General features: G+C 34.3%; 1 protein-coding gene across 1 annotated transcript in view; it reads right to left on the bottom strand.

Annotated features, from left to right (window-relative positions):
- Nucleotides 1-19,258, bottom strand: part of side-IV (sidestep IV) — a 231,202-nt gene that overhangs the window by 54,607 nt on the left and 157,337 nt on the right. Inside the window, exon 3 of the mRNA XM_069037956.1 lies at nucleotides 11,533-11,741. Coding sequence (XP_068894057.1) covers nucleotides 11,533-11,741 — 209 coding nt within the window. The remainder of the gene's footprint in view (nucleotides 1-11,532; nucleotides 11,742-19,258) is intronic.

Genomic DNA, 19,258 nt, shown 5'->3' with positions numbered 1-19,258 from the left:
CAAATGTGCATGAGAATGTGGACATAGGGAAGTACAACAAATTAACCGCCTTTTTGAAACAACAACATGTTGGTTACGAAGCAAAAAAATCATTGATTTTCTCAAGGGATGAAATCGACAAGTTCCTTCTTAACGCGCCCGATGACACGTTTTTATTAATCAAAGTACGTATACATTTGACGTATGTCAACGAGGTATTAAATTTTGGCATAATTTGTTTAGCTTGTGGCTGTTGTCGCAATTGCTGGTGGCTGTAGATGCGATGAATTAGTAAAAATGTGTATCACTGACATAGAAGACAAAGGCGATCTCCTCCTGATCCATATTCCTTTCACAAAGACCCATAAGAAAAGGTCTTTCACAATGTTGTCTACTGGATTTGGAATTAATCCTATTAATTTATATCGCAAATATATTAATTTGCGCCCAAAGAAATTGAGTACAATGAGACTATTTCTTTGTTATCGAAGTGGAAAATGTACGGTGCAACCCGTTGGCATTAACAGTTTCGGAAAGATGCCAGAATTGATAGCAACATTTTTGAAGTTAGAGAATTCCAAAATGTATACCGGACACGCATTTCGCAGATCGGCTGCTACTTTGTTGTCTGACTGTGGTGCCGATGTGAGAACTCTGAAGCGTTTCCGTGGCTGGAAGAGTGACACTGTCGTTGAGGGATATGTAGAGGATTCTCTACAAAATAAAATTGGTATTGCGAAAAAAATTCTTGGAAATGAGAGTAGCAGTTCTACAAGTATAGTAAACCATGAAATCACGATTGTGGAACAGAACAAGGAAGCAGGTTTCAATGCTGATAAAGAAATCAACTTCAACGACACGAACTGTACTATTAATGTTACCATTAATAAGAATTAGAGATTTTGTAATTGTTTAAAGTGTTCAACTAGTTTATAAAAATTTTGAATAAATAATATTCTGTAACAAAATAGTATTTTCAATACAAAATTACAAATTTTAATTAAAACTGACAGCTCTCAAATTTACTCACTTGTGAGTACTTTATCTCACTTGTGAATAATATTTGATTTCTATCACCGAAAACAATGGTCTAAGGTAAAAACTCAACCTGTAAGATAAATATCATTTTTCATCGTAATTTTTTTCACATAAATTTACAATGACTTGCTGTGTTTTATGCTTGAAGCACATCATACAAAATTTTATAAATTACCAAATATGATATTTATAATACTTGATGTCTCAAAGACAAAGGACAAAATGACTCCTAGGCCTAGGCCAGAAATGAAAATATAATTATGAAATTCAGAATTTAGTTTATCAGATCGGATAAAATTCCATTTATTACCTTATAAAATTTTCTTCTTAAAGCTTCTTTTACATTATGCAAAAGAGCTACGAATTTGAGTCATAATCCGTTAAAATCTCATATTTACCTGCAGGATTTTTCCTGGCCAGATTTCAGCTGATTACTTCTATCTCTAGAATCTGAACACCGATCGTAGACTACGAAGATACAATTTCAATTTGATTAAAGAGAGAAGCTGGACTCGACGCCGATCTAACTTCCTCATCAACAGAGTGGTTAACTCTTGGAAGAGCTTATCAACCGATGTCGGGAATGCTCCAAATGTGAACGTTTATAAATACCTGTACGATACAACCTCTTAAACTTACTTTGTTTTTTTTTTTATTTAACTTGTAAGTGTAAATCTCTGTTTGAATTTTTTGCCATGAATAATAATTGAAGAACATTAGTTAACATTACTTTAAAATTCCTTTTATAAATCCTGTAATTTGTGGACATTTTATACAATTGCAATTGATCGGCTCGAAAAAATACAAAAATATATTCAATATTGAACTTTTAAGTTTAATATTATATCTGATAACAGTAGAAAAATATACGAAACTATTTTAGTTTCAATTTACTTCTTACTTATGGCATACAATTTGATCTTTGTTTTCTATTTAAAGTTTTAAACGGCTTAGTTGACTGCCCTGAAGTACTTTCTAGGTTTTCATTCAGCATTCTGGATTGTTTTATAAGAACTCTATTACCTCACTTAATAAACTTTTCCATTCAATAAATGAAGGAATGCAGTCCATTATATAGAATTGGTTATTCAAACTTGTAGAATGGCGGAACATGTAATTTTATGTCATTTTACTCACTCATTTTCGTTAAAACGTATCATTATTAGATTTATAGGATGTTAATGATCAAAAAACTGTAAATCCTTTAGATTTGAGATAAGCAAATTTGTATTTATAGATTGCTGCACATTCTTGACAGCGGCAGATAGGTAGAAACTTCATTTTACTTAAATTATTAAAATTACATATAAGTATAATATATAGGTATCAGGGCGTTCAAATGAAATCCTGGGCTGGGAAGGCGTTGGAAACCGTCATCAATTGTATTGCTTTTTTAAATGTAAATTACCAGTTGTAATTATTACAGCATGTGAGAGCTAACCTAAAATACACAAACAAAAATGTTTTCTGTGTTTTTTTCTTTATTTGCAAATATTTAAGGGCACTCTTTGCTGAAAACAAACAAGTTTAATCATGTGCCGATTAAACATAAACAAATGTCATTGGTGTCAAACGGCGGGAAATTCAAACTTTACATTGTTCCAAATAGTTTACTTTTTCCACCGCCTACTCAGCCCAGGTTTTCATTTGAACGCATGATACATACTTACATGTTATGAAATAACTCTTTGAATTTTATCTGGTTTGCACATAGCAAACGTAGTGTTTTAAACAATTCCTCTAGTTGTTTGAGTATTCGTAATTAGCTTCCGAGTTACGTTTTCATTTATTATTACAAACCAACCTAAACAAATTCCTTTCAATTTTAGGGTTTACGTTTTTGAGATAAGTTTAATATTTTTACTTTGCAGTTGCATAGTTGATTAATACAGAACTCCTTAAATCTTTAATTTAATCTTCAATGAAGGCAAATAAAACTGGAAATAAATTTCAATATTTGTACTTCAGCCAAGTTTCTGATGATCCTTGCCGAACAAAATTACAGCTAGATTGTGATAAAATCCACCATTTTATTGAAAACGTATGTCGCACATAGAGCGTACGAAAGTAATGACAATTATAAGAAAAAATCAACAACTTTAACACATTTTTGGGTATCTTTTTGTGTACATATATTGTAACGAACGTTCAAAAAAAGTGTGGTCAAGCAGACTTTGCTTTCTGTTTTACAAACTCGGGTCGTCTTTGTTGGAAGCTTTGACATTACCTTCACTTTGACCATGATTATTCTAAATGAAATCATTATCAGAAATAATGGCGGCGATCTCACTACAGCGCATTGTACTCGTCACAGATTTATCATTTACCGTTATTGTACAACTCCCTGACGTCACATCGTGATGAAATAAAGTGCAAAACACAGTCAGGAATTTTAATATTTACTGTCTTTCGTATCGTGTTAGTAAATATGGTAACAACACACAGACATTTCTATTTTATTTTATTTCGTTTGTCCTTTCCAAATGTATATTGTTTATACTTAACATTAGGTAATATTTTACTTTTTTTATTTCGTTTGTCACCAAATTACGAAATAGCAGCAGAAAAATCTTTGAGCCATTGTTCGAACGGTGTGAGCTTTCACAGGACATAGATTAGAGTTATCTGCAGATCTATTAATTCTTGTCTGGAAGTTCACGGAACATTACCGTGTGATCAAGTAACCCTTTCTAGGAGTAATGTTTTTCTCACCCCCAACTAACGGTTCGTTTAAGAAAAAGAACTGACTGCGGCGCGATAATGTTATGATATATTAAAGCAATACTCTTAGGCATTATCACTTCCATCCGAAATATATGGAAGTGTGTTTGAGTGAGGCTCCGGATTTAATTTAGGTTGTCTTTGATTAATAGATGCGGATACATTTTGTCGTTATAAATCAAAGCCGTCGCCGGCTTTAGTTTCTTATGTATTGATATAAAATCCTTTCATATAAAACTTAAATTGCTTTCCCTAAAATGAGATGATATGCTGTGATTTACATTTTATCTGCGCCGGCCCGAGATACAAAAGAATTCCGGGTTAGCTTATCATTTTGGATATAGTTTTCGGTTCCCTTTCGATGCGGCATTTTCATAGCCACAGGCAATATATCAAACTTTTCAATTACTAATTTTGTTATTCAAATAGCAAGATATTTGTCGGGAATGATTCCAATATTTATTCAGGCCGGGGTCGTTCGGCTCCCGCTCAATTCGCTTTTTTCCGGTGGGACTCTTTTATTTTCATCATTATAATTACAGTCAATTAGAGTTCCGGTTTGGAGCAAAATTACATCGGGGGATTGTCCCGGATTACCGTTCGAGTTATTAATCAGATTAATTGAATTATTTCCGATCAATAAGCTTAAACGGCCGCTTGATAAAGGCAAGAAGCAGGTGGGGCTGCAGCAAACCTTCATAGCCCAAGATAAGAGCTGCATTGTTAGGGTGAACGCAGGGGATGGAACCTCGGCCCAGGATAACCTATGACTTCATCTTCGAAGTGCACCGTCACATTTGCAGTGCCGCCACGCCCAAACTTTGCCAAATTACCGATCGCAATAATTTATGACTAATTCGATGGCTTTGTTTTCCACTATCGAATTCAATTTAACTCGGAACAATTCTATGATAGGTCGGAGCAGCCAAGACGTAACCGCAAAACTTGGAATTAGTTAAGACGAGAGTACCGAACAAACTCACTCATATTCTATATCCTTATTACTAGTCAATTCGAACAGTTTTCAAAGCTATTGTGTAAACATCGACTGACACCAAATACAAAATAACGCGAAACTATCGTTTGATCTGGTAGATGTCACAATTATTTTTGTTTAATGCAAACGCTGTTGTACTTCATTAAAGCCAACAACATTTATGTTTTACTGGAAACCGACATAAAATTTAATTATGTCCAACTGTAAATTGTGCAATTGCTGTTTTTACTGTTATTTATTGGACAGTTTCACATTATTGAAAATGTTTAGAAAATTGCAATTGCGGAAAATGGTACGCTGAAATTTTTTTAAATACAAACTGATGCAAACTGGAATTTATATACGAGTACATAATAGTAGATTATATCATTAAGAGTAGAAGTGAGTGTTTTTGTGCTAAGCCCAGATATTGAAGACCGAGACGAAGTCGAGGTCGCAACTGGGCGGAGCACAAAAAGACCTTCTACTACTTTTTTCCCGCACTGTACTTTTTGTTGTTTTAAGGATACCGGTACAAAAAATTTCGTTTAAAGCTAGTTAATTGATTCGTTAATGCATAAATATGAAAGCAAACTTTGTTGTTAAAGTTTATATGCGTAGCCAATTATTCATTGCATGACTTACCACACATTTTACTGAAATAATCGCAAAACTGCAATCACTCTAATCTGAAACCATAATTTTTACTGCAGACCGTTTAATCTTGTCGGGGAACACCCGCTCGGACTTGGTATCAACACGTTCTAATTTAACTAAAGCCAAAGCAAACAGCACCAGAAACGGTGCTCTGCAATATAAGTTTAATCGCAATGTTGAACAGCCTATGCCCAAATTGACTTTTAGATCCGTATTAATTACGAAGGTTTATTGCCGTTTAAAGGCGACACCCTTGCTATGAATAATAATGGCCCTACAAATCGGCAACTATCCAAATCCTACAAGAGTTTTTTTTATTAAACTCGAAGCTTGTTTTTAGAGTGGAACTATTTTCTCAAATAATTTTGATCGGTGTCGACAGTGTTTGGTATTAATTGGACTAATTCGAGGTAAAACAGTGAAAAGCGTTAAATTCGTTGAGGCACACTCTGAAATTGACTGCTTGCTGGCGCATTAATTATCTGTCAGATTCCTAGCGATCCTCTCACCGAGATTCAAGTTGCAATTTTGCTTGTCTAGGTAGGAAAATCAATCAACGTCGATCGTTAGTTCGGGTTAGAGTTCGTTATCCAAATTTGGCTTTGGCCGAATTATGATAGGGTAATGAATAAAAACCGCAGACTCATTTAATTAGGTCGAGTTATGTGTAGTTTAATTAAAATTTTCATGAGGTGTTGGGTGTCGCCTTGAAACCGTCGCAATTTTCATAATTTCAAAGAATGTTAATTAAACATTCCGTCAAAGAAGGGCGGAAATAAAACATAAGTCAGCTAATAATTCCATTCCGAGGTTGGAGCTTCGGTTTACTTTTATTTATTTTTAATTTCGGAGATCACACAAAAAAGGTGTTTGCGTTAAAAGAGTAATACGGTTTTTCTTTAAATAAGTAATGAATTTCGCTGTAACCTTGTTTGTTGAACAGACCTTAATTAAGGAAATTTTAACACTTTTCTTTTAGCTTCCATCTTTACTTCCCTGAGAAAGCTTTTATTAAGTTATGATTACATTATCTCCTCGAGAAACATTACGCATTAATAAAGTACAGGGAACAGAAAATTTTACTGATAAACTTGATAAAGCGCCCCAGAGTAATCATTTCGGGATTGTATATACACGTCGGATGTGAGGGGTATAACCAGCGGTGGCTCCCCATCAATTTCTAATGAACTGAGCAAAGAAACTCGGATAAACAGAATATTTAACAATATTGGAATAAAATACTTCTTCCTTTTTGTTTCACGAAACGTATCAGCTTGTTCTATAATATATGACGGTCATTGCAATTTAAATTCAAATAAATATACAGGGTGTATTTGGAAATTTGCTTCGACTGCAATGGAGAAATACATTTAATTACTATCAATAACACATAAATCAACCAGCACTAATTTTACCATTTTGATTATTGGTTTATTTGTAATTTCAAAAAAGCTGTTCATAAATTTTGAAGCTATTGCAACATCACAACTAAACTAGAGTGATTTTTCGAAGCTTCGAACGAGTAAACTCAGAAAGTAACAAGGATTGTCACTAATATCATTTTTGATAATAATAATAATTTAAAAAATATATATGGTGGAGGGTTAAGAATTCGTCTAAGACCAAATTCGAATTAGAATTTTTTATTTGGTATTCAACGTAGATTGACGTGACATAAATATTATGCACCATTTTTGATACACCCTGTATATTTTAAAATGTAAACAGATAATGTACTGCTGACTAGATATATATTTTTTTTATCGATATTGCTCTAATGCGTACCTATTCGGTGGCATTCTGATTACTAAAATTTCTTTTGATCTAGATATTTGAAAAAATTGTAATCAATGGGTGAGAAATCGGGGAAGTATGGTGGATGTTGTAGAGTTTTATACCCTAACTGGTTCGATTTCTGGGCTGACATGTAATCGAGCTTCACCAGGAGACCATGTGGGTCGTTTTCTCCTGTCTAAGGTAGATTGCAATTTGCTCAGGTTTTGACAAATTTCCTCAAATTATGAACAACAGCTGTTAGTGGTCCCAGCTTAACTAAGATTAGAAAAAATATAAAACGTGATTCCAAGTGAAATCCACGTTACTGCCACAATTATTTTCTCATTGTTTAAAATTAAAATAAACAGGTTTTCAAAATTTTTATTTTGAGGTTTTCAGAAAAGAAAATTTAAATTTTCTCTTTTCAAGGAAAGTATAAATCCGTTAAATTCTCTTGGTTTTTTTTTTTATATCAACATTAAACGTTCAGGATCCCAAAAGATAAAATAAATTGATATTGCTATTAAAAATTAATTCGAAAGCTGTTTATGAAAAACATTTCAAAACAATTATGTTCGAGCAATGTTGATTAAAAATAATTTGTGCATGAAATGAAACATTTAATAATTCGTTACAAAATATCACATCATTTCAGCATCACCTAATTTGTAATATTTTGTAATTAGAATCGTTGCGTTTCTGTTTATTAAAACACTGCGTTTTCATAAAGAGAAGTTTTAAAATTTTAAATATTAATTTAGGCACAAATTAATTGGAATACCTAATTCGATTTTTATTACAAATTTATTTTTATTTTAATTCTTGTACATAGTACACTGCGAAAGACATGAGCGTGATTGAAAATATTGCTAATATACAAAAAAATTAAACTGACAATCATGTCAAAACTGCAACGACTGTGTTAAGTCTAGAATATTAAAAATTTAAAAATCAATAATCTACGTTCTTTCGAATTTTAAAAATACATATTCAAAATATTTTGCGATTTTCAGGAGAGTTCTGCTTTGCTTGGAAATGTGCGGTAATTTTTTATTTCAAAATATGTATCTAAGTTTTTTGCAAAATAGGGATGTAGAAATCATGAAGTTATCAATACTCAAAACAGATAGTCAGACCTGGAGGAGGTAGTTCCATAATGCCACGGATTTAAGTTAGGTTACAGACCAGATATGACAATTCCAATGGCGTTCTGTTTAGCTTATGTTATGTCAATAGAACATGTTATTATTTGGTAGTTTGTAGTTTTAACATGATCCGAAATATCCAGCTAGGTCTGCTAGAAGAGAATTTGAACAACATTCTAGGTGGTGTCCTTCCCAGCGACCTGATTTGAATTCCATGGAGAACCTTTGGCATGATGTTAAAAGATTGCTAAAACTATCTATTTCTGTAAAAAGATCTCAAAAGAGATTAATTCACGTGAAGAAGATATTTTGCAGCATGAGGCATATTTAAAAAAAATTACTTCTTTTATTTCCCAAAACAACTTGATATTAATGCTATCGATTCTTTTAAAGTACAGAAGCGATCACAGGTTTCCTGGTACTACTATATCTTTTTTACGTCACGTTAATTAAAGAAACATCTAAATTTATTACAGAAGCAAGTAACGGGCCTTAAAATAAATTTATATTTAGAGCAACCTATGGAAATTCAATTGTTTGCAACATTTTTCCAGCATAGAAAATGACACAAGAAACGTCTAACATTTTAACGAAATAAAATTAGGTTAGAAAATATTTTTAATTTTTGTAGTGCATTCTCCCTATTCCCCCTCCAGGGAATATGACAATATGAAATTGGTAAAAAGCTTACTATGTAACCTGTGTAACTCCGGAGAATAATTGGTCACCTACAAAAATTACTTTACACTGTTAACAGAATTAGAATGTCACCTACGCCTACTCTAAATATATATTTATTTGAAGGTCCGATATTTCTTGTTTATAATTTTCTCGATGGAGCTTGATCACACATTGCCGATGAAGAAACCACCGAAAACCATAACAGACATGACAGTTTAAAAAACCACGCAATTAAGAATTTCAAGTTTAATTTGTGTTCAAAAGCGCTTAGTTTAAATTCTGTTCAACATTTGTGTTTTAGTTTTAGATTGGAATTAATATCCTGGCAATGATTTCCTTTTTGATTCATGGAAAGAACAATTCTTTTGGAGTATTCCAGGGACAGTGTATACAGGGTGTTTTCGAAGTTGAGGTGTTCCTTGTAACACGAGGTACTATACATTATTCTTAAGAATTTTAGCATAAATCTTCTTAGTAAAATGTTTGTATTATAGGAGATAATTGATTGTATATTTTTATTGCTTTCTAAAATTTTGAGTCCAGTCCTGTCTATTTCTCCGCTGTACTAGATTAATAACTGACGTGGCCCAGGATGGTGTCTTTCCGGAAATCCCTCTGCGTACTCTCTGGACGCCGCAGCTGCATTCTGATAACGTGATAATATTGCCCATACATTAGCAACATATCTGTGAGCTGATAATTTTTCTAATAATAAAACCATTCCGACTAATTAGATGACAACTCTGACAGTATTTTTGATTAACGTCCATGCTCATTTGATTTTTTTTTGTCAATTCTAATTTCTAACAAATCGGCGCAAATTTGAGCAGGACCGGTTTCAAAAATTTCAAAAAAATTAACTTATTGTATCTTCATTGCCATACACATTTTACTAAGGTGATTTTGGCTAAAACTCTTTAGAACAACGCATACTCTCACATGTTAAAAGGAACACCTCAACTTCGAAAACACCCTGTATAATCTAGGTTAGTACTAGGTAGTAATTCAACTTAATTTGTTAATAAAAAATTTAGCTTTTTAACGAAAATGCGAATAGAAAATGAAAGTGGATATTTCATTATGGAGGAACGGTGTAATGTTCCGCATTTCGCAGCTACTTGGAGGATACCGAAAACAATTTATGTCGAAAAGAAAAATAAAGATCGCCTCCTCTGCACATAAAAGATATAATATTTACAGGTCACTAGTTTTTACGAAACAAGACTTATATTTCCGATACATAAAAAACGAAAGACTTCATAACATTTTAGTTTATCTGAAACCCCTCAGACTTCAATATCAATGAACCAAGAAAAACAAATTGTCATTTTAGACGTTACATCTTCTTGACATGTGATAAATGGCATTTCGGTTTTTCGTCGATGCGCTCCCGAAAAACATAACCCGAACGTATAAATGAAGCTCGGGTTATATAATGCCGAAACCGCTGAAAAAATAATAAAAAAAGCTCTACAGATTTATGAGTCATGCACGTCTTAAAGAACTACACACGTCCCCGAGTCCCCGGAATCGATTAATTCCGTCCGGGGGAGGCAAACAAATAAATTTTTTATTAAAAATTTCGATACGCCCACTCGCCCTCCACTTTCGTTATCGTATCTTTCGCAAATTTAATTTAGTCCGCAGCAATAAAATTTAATAACACAATAGACAAACGCCGGATGATAAAAGTTTACCTCTTCACGTGTTGATTAATCCAGATGGTGCATTTCTCTTCTCTGTAAGCCGCAATTCCGTCATCTGCTCAACACGTAAATGTAATCATGTAAATTAGATATGCAAATACAGCTCTTTGCGCTCCCTAGACATTGTTGAGCGTTTTTGAATTTGAGATGTTTAACCTACAAGTTTGTTAGCGAGCTTTAATCCTATGCAGACTCGTAATTCCTAAATTCTCCATATTAATTCGGTTCTGTCAGGCGCTTCACCAAGAGCGACGACGGTTTTGCTTTTATTGTCGAGTTTGGAATTCTTGACGATGGAAGAAATTGCGCAAAAAAAAAACTGGGACGCGAGGGCTGTACTCTTTGCACGTAGCTTGTTCAAAACAATTTTAACTTTGACACCTGCGTTGCTTAAGTCCATTTTAAATTTCGCTACTCTAAATTGTAGGCGCTGTAATTCCTTCCTCGATCGGCTAAGATAACTTAATCGCAATAAAGTATTCTTTTTTTGTATAAGAGGGAAGTTTACACGCACGAGCGCAGCGAGTGTTGTGAACAACGTGTCTTACACACAATTTGCATACAAGACAACCAAAACTATTGTAAACAATTACAACATATTTTAGTGAAAATTAACGATGAATTCAACTATCCACAAAAGAGACAACCTGAGTAAATTATGAATGATCTTAGAAGACGCATCAACCAAGCGCACTCACGTAACATGGCATTTTGAAGTATTAAGTTTCTTCGTTATTTTACCGAGAGGAGCTGTAAGTGTGTAACGTAATCCTTCCATTATTATTCCAAGGAACGTCAGGGCAACTCAATTCTAAATTATAATTATATCGTTACTTAAAATTCAACTACTTACCGATAACAGTGAAGTTGACTTTGCTATTTCTGGTCGGTGAATTCTTAAAATCGACTCTACATCGGTAAATTCCCTCGTCGGAAAGTTGAATCGAGGCTATTTCTAATGTTGCCGGCGATGTTGTAGGCCTAAAGTATGCCCTTTCGGCGAACACATTGGGTGACGACCAATATTTTGCCTGACTGAACTGGCGAGCTCTCACGTCAAAACTGCAACAATGGTACAATTTTAATTTAAAATTACATAAAACCTACAAATCTGACAAAGTAAACTATTCCAGTCTATGGTAATGTATTTTTGCACGGTTATCGAAGGAAGGAAGAGTTATCTAGCGTATTTGCGTGTGTTTGCGCACCTCTGCAGTACTAAACCAATTTCAACTGAACTTTCCCTGGTAGACAGTCCATTTATCCAGAAATGACATGGAATATATATTACGTTACGTTATTTCATAAAAAAAAGTAGATGGCGAGAGAGAGAAAATGACCCAATTATGAAATATCTCCTAATATGGTAGAGGACATATCTAAAAGAATAAGCAAGAGTTGTTTCTATACTTGGGCCAACCAACAGATATAGTAATAAAACCGCCCCCTAGTGCCCGCGTATTTTAAATAGCAGCTTCCAATTGGCTTATTCAAAACGTGCGCAAATTTTCGAAAGCCTGATGTACATCCACAAAAATTACTTGACGGCATCCGGCATCTCATTCGTTTTAACTTCGCTTCGGGAGCTTGACCACGTGTTTATGTTTGTTTGTTTTCCTCGGCGTTTTTCGATTTGTATTATAATTGTCCGTTTACTCTCCTAATAAGCTGCCCTTTTGTGTGGGTTTCAGATGCCACGCACCCCTGCAATAAATCAAATTTTAAAAGCTGTTGGGTGGATGTACAAGGTCCGGTTTAAGGGAGAATGTTTGGTTTTATTATTTTCTGAACCGAACTATATGGTACCCTGGTTAATTCACTGGTCTTTTTAATAGGATTAGAACACCCCCTTGTGACTAGACCTTCATAGCTTATTTTTCAACATAATCTCTAAAAACGAAAATTTATAAATTGGAAATTCATATTTCGACAAATTTGCCTCTGTCCCACTCTGAATGAAACAACCAGACGGGTTTACCTGCTGTTTACAATCACAAAATGTTTTCTTTTGTAGAAAAATCAACTTTTACACAATGGGATAATTCTACGGCCCCAATATAACCTTAGAGTAAACGGACAATTATACAAAATAGTTTCTTTTCAAAACTTTTGTTTCTCTATTTGAATGACAAATGGCAAAGAACCTGCTCTGCTTCATTGTGAACCAGGCTTCGGCGTATATCGTTCTACGCAAGTAGGCCACATCCCCCTTTTTTTATTACTATATCTGTTGGTTGGCCCAAGTATAGAACATTCTCTCCGCCTCTGTAAATTAAGAGGCCAGTATGCCCTTGCGGGCATGGACGTCCGTTAGAGAGAAGAAAAATTTTCACTGTGTAATATTTACGGGGGTTACGCTATTTTATATTTAAATATTTTTCGAAATTCTAAAGATCTAAGTTTATGATTTTTACGTAGAATCTGGAACCGGTGTTTTTTTAAATTTGGCGTCAAAGTTGGCACTGAAGAGCCGATTGTCACCGCACCACCGGATTACAACTCTGATCAGCTGTTTAAATCTAACCTCATTTTTTGGGTTGTTTGTGATTTTATTCTGCAATTTAAAAAATCAGTGTTTCTGAGACCAGTGGTTCATTCAGAATCGACTCTTTAACGCCAATTTCCACGCCAAATTTAAAAAACACCCTTCATTTTAATTTGTTTTTGAGATTTGGTTCCTAATTGGAATACTGACAAAAATAATTCCTTCCAAATGTAGACGAATCGAAAATATGTAAAGCAATCAAACCTTTAGAAATTTCTTCGTCAACAAAGAAAGTAAAAATACCAAGGTAGTTAAATCCCCATTTCACCGTAATGACACCCCAGTGACAAAACATAAATATCCTTTTATTTACTCGGAATTCATAAATTATCAACATAGACCGTAACATATAAATCAATCCGTAATGTGCCGCCTATTAACTTCCTGAAAATTCATAAACACGTTTCAGGAGTTTCAGGTAAAGTAGCTGTGAGCGGCTTTGTCTGGAACCTTCGGGGGAAGCACCGGTGCGGAACAACGACTTCCGCGAAACTCACACACACCCTTAACCTTAAATAGATTGATTGATATCTACATCTAAAAATACACAAAAAGCTGATTCGCTCTTTAACCTCTTGCAACATGACTTGCCACTGATTTAAATGAAACTGGCGTGAGCTCGGCCAATCATCACTGATGCATGTTAACGTAATTACCTCGTTAATTTTCAGATAAAAATTTCTTTCACTAAACCACATCACGTGATAAAAAATGATATATGGGTTGCAGGATGAACCGCAAGGAAAAGATGTTCTGTTGTAATATTTGCCACAAATTTTTGAAACTTTTAGACGTTTTTTTGTTGAAGTGTATTTAAATTTTCGTTTAATATTAATAGAGGAAATACGCTTGGATGTAAAGTAGGGCACTTAAATGCTGCAACTAAAGTACATTTTTTAAAATATTCCCATAAAGAGCGGAAGCCAGCGCTGTTATTTATCAGTAGGAGACTTAATTGCTTACATTTTATGGTAAAGTCAAGTTGTAATTGGTTTTTTATCTCGAATACGCTTAATTTCAACGTAGAATTAGAATAATGGTACCTTCTTACGTTCATGTCAGATAATTACTCTTGGTTCTGGACCATAAAAACAAAAACAAATGATCAAGTCCTTACGTAATTAAATCTCAATCTATTATCACAATGGTGATAACAAAAACACAAAGACAATTATTTTTCTAATCAAAAATGTTGTTTTTTCCTAAATGTAATAGTACATTTTCTGTTACAGTATCACATCTTTTTTCTACAGGGTCATTATAAATTATTGTCCCATCGCAGTTGGCGTTGGTGACGTAGTTGAATGTGCCGCAAGCCTCATAACATGAGTGAGACTAGTATCGCCGAAAGGTGGCGCTCCTGGCGGTAGTGGAAATCAGTCTATTAGTTTGTATAACGTTGCAAGGATGACGGCATATCCAAAATTTGTGTGGGTTTTCAACGCCAACTGCGATGGGACAATCATTTATAATGACCCTGTATAATATGTACTTAATTAAAAATGAAACAGTGCCATCATGAAAAATTACCTAAATTTGTTTTCAATTTAACAGATATTTTTGTGGATATCGCATTTGCATTATTATTTAATAAATGCCTCCTTTGCAAAATTTCCTTAAATTGGGTCATTGCTAAATTTGAACTTCAGCTAGTGACAAACACTTGACAACGAACAGTAATGCACCGCAATATTCGATAATTGCATTGGTGCATTAATTACAACCCCCATTTCCTTGTCATTGGATGAATGAAATTGAAATTCGGTCACAATCTGAATGGATTAAATTTTTTGAAGAAAATATTCCCACCTATAATCGCTAATTATCCGTATTGCATTTCTTTGTTTTTAAATGTTGATGGCTATTTTATGGTAAATAGAATCGTAATATCGAGACCTTGCGATAACGAACCCAGTTTTCATTCAAATCGCTCGGTTGGAGTATAGAGGACAGGCGCGTCTCCCGTCTCGACGAATCAGACGCAAGCTTGGTCGCTCGTCATTGGTCGAATTGAATAATTAAAACCCAGTGCGTTGATTTTCGTAACAGTTTTAGTGTCCAAAATAAAGCGTGTGTTTGTTTTGGTGGCAAATTTTAGGTGTTTTTCGTATGATTTTACGTGAGTTAGTGCGTATGTCGTTTATTGACCTCGGAGATTACCGTCGAGGCCGAGCTCCCCAACGACCTGGACTCTTCCTCCGGGTGTGAGTTGTCTTTCGAGCTCTCCAGCGACAACTTGCGAAGCCCCTCGCCCAAACTTAGTATGAAATATCTGCTAAACACGCCGGGAGAGAACCCCTCGTTCAGTCTTCCATTCGAGAAAGCTTTTTTTTTAATTTTAAAGTGAATTTGGAAATTCGATTTAATGAAAATGAACTTAAAAATTTCGGGGGTTCATTTCACGAATTACCTATAGTCTATTTTTTTTAAGAACGAAGCGTTGCGGGAGATAGGGACTAAAATTGACAAATCAGATTACTCTATTTTGCACCACGTGACAAGCCTTATTTACATTGAACTATAATTACCAAATTATTTTTAAAAATATCTAATCTTTGACATTATTTTTGAAATATGTCATAATTTTTGCGTCACCGTCAAATTCTCGTGCACAAAGTTAAAGTGTCGTTTGTTGGTGCACGATTTCAGTATTTTGGTGTAGCATAATGGCAGAACAACAACCTGGTTCTGTTGTAAAAAAAAAATCGAGGGGAAAGCGAGTTAGTAGTGGTCAGAAAATAATGATACATAATATCTACGCGAAATTTAGAGAGCAAAATGAAGCGCTCTCCAAAACAGAAATGGTAAAACGGGTGTCTGAAGCAGCGGGAATTGGTCTGACATTAGTTTGGCAAACCATTAAGGAAATGGAAGAAACTCATGCAGTGAAATCGCCACCAAGTAAAAGGAATCGCAAAATACTTTTTGATGAAGGTCTGGCAGAGGTAGGTAACAGCCCAAAAGTGGCAAAATTGCATAGGTCATGTACTTTGTCAAGAAGAGGACATGTATCAATTAGATAATATTGCAGACGAAAGGGAATTGGAATTCACCGTCAACACAGGCTCGAGTGACGAATCAGATGATCTTGAGTGGGAATTAGAAACAGGAGATGTTTCGACCGAGAACGATGTCCTTACTGATTACGTAGGTAATTCAACTTGATGGTATATTTTTCCACTGAATAAGTTGTGGATTATTATCTTCGACCACTTTTAATGAATGCAAGTTTTCACTGCATTTGTAACAAAGGATTAGGTTGTTGTTTAGTTTATTATGTATTCCAAAAGAAAATTTAAGTCCTTTTTTATGTTCTTGTTTTATTTTCAAGTAAACGTAAGATTCATCGAATGTTGTTCTTGTTCTTAATTGAATTTGTAGACAATAATTTATAACAAAATGCCAAAAAACAAATAACATTGAAATTTTCTTCGTTTTTAAAATTACCCCTCTACTATAGGCAACCAATTTTACACAATTCTAAGAATTGTATTGTGTAAATGGGGCGGCCGATGCTGATGCCACCTACTTCGTTCTTAAAAAAAAACACACTATAGTGATACCACGGCCTCCTAGATTCATAAGAGACTCGTCTCTTATCCGGCCTGCCGCATTCGTAGTTCTAGGCATTATTTTTGTTTTATAGGGTGCGCCACAATACGGGGCTTATGTGTTGTACTGGTTGCCTGCCTTGCAGGAAATTATCGTTTTATAGACGTGTTTTCAACATTTTTCAACAGTTTTAACGCACACATACATCTGACACCTTTTCAAAATCTCAAATCAAAAAGATTTTTTATGAACGGTAAATTTAATTTCAACAATTTTCTTTTTTATATATTTTTTTATTTGTCTGTGAGTGCAAGTTACAAAAATTTACAATGACAGAAAGTTCTAATTTTTTAAATAAGTGTCTCACTCACATTTTACCATGAACAGGACAATGAATTAGTGTATTTCCCGAAAGATTGAGGCCAAGATATTCTTCAAAACAAAATTTATATTTTCCTTTGGAATGCTTGGTAGAATCTCTACTATTATTGAAATTATTGTAAATTGTATAGTTTGCGAACGAGAAATTTGAATTTTAGCTTCTTCACTTGCAATGGGTAGATTGTAAAGATTATAATAATGAAGATTTACGATAGTGTAAGTTTATCTACCTGCTAGTTACTAAAAAGGGATGCCGAATATCGGCAAACTGCAGATTGTTTGTCCCTCCTGGAATGAACTGCTCATAGCCGTAAATCTTCATTATTAGGTATCTATAATGTTTAACCTTCCCAAAACCCATTGCAAGTGAAGAAGCTAAAATTCCAATTTCTCATTCCCAAACTATACTAGACCCACAAATTGATCATTGGGGTAACTTAGCCTTCCTCTATCTTAGTAATAAATTAATTCCAGTAAAGGGATTTTCTTTTTCGAATTTGAATCTTGTAAATATGACAAGCAATAATCACATCCATGGACTGCCTCCGTTATTTTCATAATTAAGTAGCCACATAAAAAAGCTGTTGCCGCCGTCTCAATTTGAAAATTGGTTCTTGGCAAATAAGTAAAGGAAGACAATTTTTCTAGTTTTTCCAGGGAACTATCTTGCAAGGTGACTGAAATATTTACATTTGTCCTTAAATTTTGGAATCTTGGTAACATTTTACTACTTGCATATTCTGTGGCACTCATGATATTACCAGTATGATCTCTCAGTCCTATCTTCTATACTGCATTTAAAGTGATATCATTGGGTAGATTATGATAAGAAATGTTAACTTTATGTCGTGAACTAATACAACATTTTTTCTTTGTTTGTGGCATTTTTTTAAAGTTTCGACTGCACTTAATTTTTCAAATTGACAATTTATTATACAAAATGTCATTATTCATACGTATTTTTAGTTGCATATACTAATATATGGGTCACATTAAAGTCGCTAGATGGACATACTATACGGGGAATTTCATAGGGGAATTTTCAAAAACAGACATTTATCGAATGCGACAGGCCGGATAAGAGACGAGTCTCTTATAAATCAAGGAGGCCGTGAGTGATACGGATCAGCTGTTTTTCTAACCTCACTTTTTGCGTTGTTTGTGTTTTTACTCTACAGATGGACGAGTGGTGCGTTCACAATCGACTCTTCACCGCCAACTTTGAGGAGAAATTTAAATGAACACCCGATTTAAGAAGAGAAAGTCTTCCCCAAAGATTAGAACGTGGTGAAGATCATTTGACGTGTGAAGTTCTTTGCCCTAGAATAACACCATCAGAGTTGCTATAGAACAATTAGGAGTAGTAACAATTAGTAGAAATTCTGTTCGTCCTCTAAACCACTTAGATAGTCAATCAAAAGAATTGTAAATGTTTTGAAAATGTTTTCAAAGAGTTTGCATTTGTTTTTGGTTTACTGCACAATGCAACGACAAAAATCTTTGAAAAGAAAACCCAAAAGATTGTGCTACGAGTAACTAACCGATAATTCTCAACAAATGTTGCCAACTGGTATTACGACTGTCATACATAATACTTGTATGAAGTTGTGTTTGTTGGCTTATACTCTTTTGAGCACTCGGTTTTACTTCAAAACATTTAGAAAATTTTTATTAATTTTACAGGTACTGTGACCTATTGAGGCCATTGCTGTGATTGTGATCGAAAGAACTCTCTACGTCCAACTAAAACAACGAAATTGTGATATAGCGAAGAAGCTACTTCGAATATCCCTTCTGCTCGTATACTCCATTCTTTATCTTGGTGAGTGGCCGATGCGATCAAGCATCGGTAGCTTTGTAAGTTTTACTTTTTCCACCAAATTTGTGTTTCGTGTAAATCAAATATTAACTGTCATCGCTGTCGTTCAAATTCAGAATCTTCGTCAAGCATTCATGTCCAAATCTCACAATCTTATGTCGCGAAATGTAAATATTTAAGCCGTACACATCGATTCTTAAATTTAACCGTTCCCGATATGAAAATTATCGGCGTCCGTCGTCGATCAATCCGACCGAACATTATTCCCGTCCCGTGCAGAGC

Source organism: Tenebrio molitor, chromosome 2, assembly GCF_963966145.1.
Source record: "Tenebrio molitor chromosome 2, icTenMoli1.1, whole genome shotgun sequence".
NCBI classification, from domain to species: Eukaryota; Metazoa; Arthropoda; class Insecta; order Coleoptera; family Tenebrionidae; genus Tenebrio; species Tenebrio molitor.
Note: the sequence above shows the minus strand (reverse complement) of the source record. Positions and strands in the feature narration are given on the sequence as shown.